This window comes from Musca vetustissima, unplaced genomic scaffold (assembly GCF_032173495.1).
Source record: "Musca vetustissima isolate MV318-11 ecotype Yass unplaced genomic scaffold, APGP_CSIRO_Mvet_v1 utg317391, whole genome shotgun sequence".
NCBI classification, from domain to species: Eukaryota; Metazoa; Arthropoda; class Insecta; order Diptera; family Muscidae; genus Musca; species Musca vetustissima.
Window position 1 is genome coordinate 32,038 of NW_026882465.1, and position 5,848 is coordinate 37,885.

The 5,848-nt window shown below is 37.7% G+C and overlaps 1 protein-coding gene across 1 annotated transcript; it reads right to left on the reverse strand.

Annotated features, from left to right (window-relative positions):
* Positions 1-323: 323 nt before the first annotated feature.
* LOC133328887 (sialin-like) lies at positions 324-4,034 on the reverse strand (the record flags this gene model as incomplete). Its single annotated transcript, XM_061537397.1, has 6 exons — positions 324-488; positions 554-795; positions 1,380-1,512; positions 1,589-2,044; positions 2,104-2,352; positions 3,775-4,034. Coding segments are annotated over 6 exons (1,505 nt in total), but the record flags the coding sequence as incomplete, so codon positions are not given.
* Positions 4,035-5,848: the final 1,814 nt, after the last annotated feature.

Here is a 5,848-nt window from a genome sequence, read left to right on the forward strand (position 1 = left end):
ATATTGTATGACCTGCTAATAACTGTCTTTAGAAAAAAATCTGACCACAAATTCTGAGGTAGTAGATTTTTCTTTCCATTCAGTGTTCGCAATCTCTTCAGCCTGAAATTATGCTACAAAACGGATGTCAACGTTAGAAAAGATAACAATCACTTCATACACTTCGATACTGCTACTGGCTAGATGATAACATTCCTATATGCTTTATCTAACAGAAGAACTTCTCATAAAAATCAGTCGGGTTGTATTTTTATAGCTTAAAAAATATTTTTTCTTTATTATAATTCCACAACAATAACAACAACAAAATGTTAATAGCCTCTCTACCGAACCTCATTCCTTGATTCCTCATCATCACTGTTCTCCCGTGCCTTATAATCATTCCATTTTTGCAGTGTCGAATCGGCAAAGGCCACATACAGGATACCACTGCCCAATAGCATGGAGGCCGCAAGGAGAAAGACATATTTCCAGGCTTCAAAGGTTTGCTGAAAATTGAAAGAAGACAATAAATGAAAATATTTTTCCTGGATCCCTTTTTCAAATCACTCACATTATCCAGCGTTATTAGACCCACAATATAGGGTGATATGAAACCCGGCAGTACACCAATCATACTACTCAGACCCATTACAATGCCGGCAAAATTTGGTGTAATATCGACCATAGAGGCCAATGAACCCGATGACACTGCACCATGAAACATTGTGGCCACACTGTAGAGGACAATGGCCGCCGTGGCATTTTGTCCGAAATAGGCCAGGGTCACAACGACCAGACCTTTGATGATGCAACCTGGAAGGGAGGAGAGAAACATTATTTATTTTAATTTTTTTCTACAGAAAAAAAATTCGAACTCGGATTACTAAGGCTATTTTTTATTATAGACAAAATCCGACCTCACGTCCTGAGAAAAGAATCCACCTTAGGTTATTTTTTCTATAGAAAAAATCCGACCTCAGTTGCAAGTTTTTATTTAGTTAGTTAAACTCACTTCCTGAGACAAAACCCAACCTCAGTTGCGGATGTTATTTTTTCTATAAAAAATCCGACCTCAGTTGCGGAGGTTATTTTTTCTATAGAAAATAGGAAATATCTCAGGACCTGAGGTCGGTCCTGAGATTACTTTTTCCAATAGGAGAAATCCGACCATAGGTCCGGAGATTACTTTCTCCAATAGGAAAAATCCGACCTCAGTTTCTCAAGTTTTTTTTTTCTATAAGAAAAAATCCGACCTCAGTTACGGAGGTTGTTTTTTCTATAGAAAATAATCCAACCTCTGTTCCTTGAGTAATTTTTTTTCTATAGAAAATGTCAGACCTCAGTTCCTGAGGTATTTTTTTCTTTCCAGGACTGGATATGTCTGTCGATTCACTTACAAAATGTTGTTGCCAATTTCCGTATATTCGTACGACTCATTTTCTCCGTCTTCAGCAGATAATCGGCAAAGAAGGAAAATCCAATGGCAAAGAGTATGCGCATCAAGTGGGGCAAACCCGATAATATACCCGTCTGGAGAGAAAAAAATTCCAAATATTAAAAAAATATAACTTCCAAATCTCTGTTCCCCCCTCCCCTCCCAACTTACCGTTTGAATATTCCAATTGTGTAGTACCCGAAAATAGGTTGGAGCCTGGGTCATCAGCGTAAATAGACCCCATATACTACCCCATTGGGCGATGACATTCATCCATACGGGTCGTGAGAGTAGTAATGCCCTCCATGGGGTTCGAACATTGGTCTCATTATCCACACTTTCACCCAATGACTTTTCAATATAGCTAACCTCCGAAGCACTTATTCGAGGATGTTGAGCTGGCGAATCATATACAAAATATTGCCATCCCAACCACCATATGACACCCAAAATACCGGAAATATGAAATACCCATGGCCATGATGCCCAATGCATTACAAAACCGAAGAGAGGATAAAAGGCAGCCACACCCACCGAATTACCCAAATAGGCGGTCACGAATTTACTGCGTTCATTGGGCGGTATCCATTTGCCGGTCAGCACATGCATGGAGGGCCAGGCAAGGCCCTGAGAAAAGACAAAAAATAAATTGGTAATATTTCTTTCTAAGAGGTCAAAATACTTACCGCCACAAGGCCCTGCACGACCCTTAGCACAATAAGGGCCCTATAATCCCAATGGGCCGCAGCTGGTATTAGAAAACATAACCAACATCCGATACCATTGGCGAGACCAAATACCAATTTAGTGCCATATTTTCTACCCCATATACCACCGGGTATTTGGCTGATCCAGTGGGCCCAGAAAAATGAACCCAATACCAGACCTTGTTCGTATTCATTCCAATTGAAACCAGAGGGTTGATCGGATGTTACCTGTGAATAAATAATGGTTTACATTTTAAAATCGGAAGTAAACAGCTGATCGGAATATTGAGTTCAGGGCCTAAAAGTATGCTTCACCCATGAACAGAAAGAGGTTTTTATTGAGGAGCCGGAGCGAGACTTTATAGACGAGCGATAGAGGGAGTCTTTGTAGACGATCGATAGAGGGAGGTTTTATAGACGAGCGATAAAGGGAGTCTTTATAGACGAGCAATAGAAGGAGTCTTTATCGACGATCGATAGAGGGAGTCTTTATAGACGAGCGATAGAGGGAGTCTTTGTAGACGAGCGATAGAGGGAGGCTTTATAGACGAGCGATAGAGGGAATCTTTATAGACGAGCGATAGAGGGAGTCTTTATAGACGAGCGATAGAGGGAGTCTTTATAGACGAGCTTGAAGAGGGAGTCTTTATAGACGAGCGATAGAGGGAGTCTTTATAGACGAGCGATAGAGGGTGTCTTTATAGACGAGCGATAGAGGGAGTCTTTATCGACGAGCGATAGAGGGAGTCTTTATCGACGAGCGATAGAGGGAGTCTTTATAGACGAGCAATAGAGGGAATCTTTATAGACGAGCGATAGAGGGAGTCTTTATAGACGAGCGATAGAGGGAGTCTTTATCGACGAGCGATAGAGGGAGTCTTTATCGACGAGCGGTAGAGGGAGTCTTTATAGACGAGCGATAGAGGGAGTCTTTATAGACGAGCTTGAAGAGGGGGTCTTTATAGACGAGCGATAGAGGGAGTCTTTATAGACGAGCTTGAAGAGGGGGTCTTTATAGACGAGCGATAGAGGGAGTCTTTATAGACGAGCGATAGAGGGAGTCTTTATCGACGAGCGATAGAGGGAGTCTTTATCGACGAGCGATAGAGGGAGTCTTTATCGACGAGCGATAGAGGGAGTCTTTATCGACGAGCGATAGAGGGAGTCTTTATAGACGAGCGATAGAGGGAGACTTTATCGAAGAGCGATAGAGGGAGTCTTTATCGACGAGCGATAGAGGGAGTCTTTATCGACGAGCGATAGACTAGAAGGAATTTTGATAGACGAGCTCTAGAGGAAATATTTATAGACAAACTGGAGGGAGTCTTTATAGAAGAGCTGTGTAGGTAGTATTTATTGGTGTGCTCTGGAAGGTGTCTTTATAGAGGAGTCCGAGAAGAAATTTTTGTACGACGAGCTTTGGGAGGGAGTTCTTTTTATAGAATCTGCAGTGAGACTTTTAAGGCGGGCTCTAGAGGGAGTCTTTATATGGGAGCTCTTGAGGTGTCCTTATTGAGACTATTGAGGGATACTTTATAGATGAGCCCATTAGGGTGTCTTTATAGACGTTTTTTGAAGGGAGTCCTTATATACGATTTTATAGAGCAGCTACAGTGAGGCTTTTTGGACTTTGGGGTCACATTTACTTACCTGCTCCGCTGATTCATTCCAAAATTCTGGTAGTTCCATATTAAAATAAATGAGTCCATTGGAGCTATTAGTAACACTCAAATCCTCATATGTGCTAGATACTAATTGATGATCTGCTGGTTCTTGTGCATCTTTGCCCAGAGACCGGGTGTTGGCTTGTACTACCATTTCCACAATGGCAATATTCAAATTGATGCGTATCATATAATTTAGGGCAAAGCCGAAAAATACCAGATACCAGAGGACTGTGCGGGCTTGGACTGGAAAGAAAAAAATGTTAGTACACTCGAAAAAAATATTTGTAAAAAATCCACGCCTTTGAAAAAATATTTTTAAAAAATCCACGCCTATTGATACACTGGAAAAAATCCACGCCTATTGATATACTCGAAAAAAATCCACGCCTATTGATTCACTCGAAAAAAAAAAATCCACACCTATTGATACACTCGAAAAAATATTTTTAAAAAATCCACTCCTATTGATACACTCGAAAAAGAATCCACGATTATTGGTACACCCGAAAAAAATCCACTCCTATTGATACACTCGAAAAAAAATCAACGCCTACTGATACACTCAAAAAAATCCACGCCTATCGATACAAGCCTTTTGATACACTCGAAAAAAATCCACGCCTATTGATACACCCGAAAAAAATCCACGCCTATTTATACACTCGAAAAGAATCCACGCCTATTTATACACTCGAAAAGAATCCACGCCTATTGATACACTCGAAAAAAATATTTTTAAAAAATCCACGCCTATTGATACACTCGAAAAAAATATTTTTAAAAAATCCACGCCTATTGATACACTCGAAAAAAATATTTTTAAAAAATCCACGCCCATTGATACACTCGAAAAAAATATTTTTAAAAAATCCACGCCTATTGATACACTCGAAAAAAATATTTTTAAAAAATCCACGCCTATTGATACACTCGAAAAAAATATTTTTAAAAAATCCACGCCTATTGATACACTCGAAAAAAATATTTTTAAAAAATCCACGCCTATTGATACACTCGAAAAAAATATTTTTTAAAAAATCCACGCCTATTGATACACTCGAAAAAAATATTTTTTAAAAAATCCACGCCTATTGATACACTCGAAAAAAATATTTTTAAAAAATCCACGCCTGTTGATACACTCGAAAAAAATATTTTTAAAAAATCCACGCCTATTGATACACTCGAAAAAAATATTTTTAAAAAATCCACGCCTATTGATACACTCGAAAAAAATATTTTTAAAAAATCCACGCCTATTGATACACTCGAAAAAAATATTTTTAAAAAATCCACGCCTATTGATACACTCGAAAAAAATATTTTTAAAAAATCCACGCCTATTGATACACTCGAAAAAAATATTTTTAAAAAATCCACGCCTATTGATACACTCGAAAAAAATATCTTTAAAAAATCCACGCCTATTGATACACTCGAAAAAAATATTTTTAAAAAATCCACGCCTATTGATACACTCGAAAAAAATTTTTTTAAAAAATCCACGCCTATTGATACACTCGAAAAAAATATTTTTAAAAAATCCACGCCTATTGATACACTCGAAAAAAATATTTTTAAAAAATCCACGCCTATTGATACACTCGAAAAAAATATTTTTAAAAAATCCACGCCTATTGATACACTCGAAAAAAATATTTTTAAAAAATCCACGCCTATTGATACACTCGAAAAAAATATTTTTAAAAAATCCACGCCTATTGATACACTCGAAAAAAAATATTTTTAAAAAATCCACGCCTATTGATACACTCGAAAAAAATATTTTTAAAAAATCCACGCCTATTGATACACTCGAAAAAAATATTTTTAAAAAATCCACGCCTATTGATACACTCGAAAAAAATATTTTTAAAAAATCCACGCCTATTGATACACTCGAAAAAATCCACACCAATTGATACACTCGAAAAAAATATATTTAAAAAATCCACGCCTATTGATACACTCGAAAAAAAATCCAAGCCGATTGATACACTCAAAAAAAAATGCACGCCTATTGATACACTCGAAAAAAATCCACGCCTATTGACACA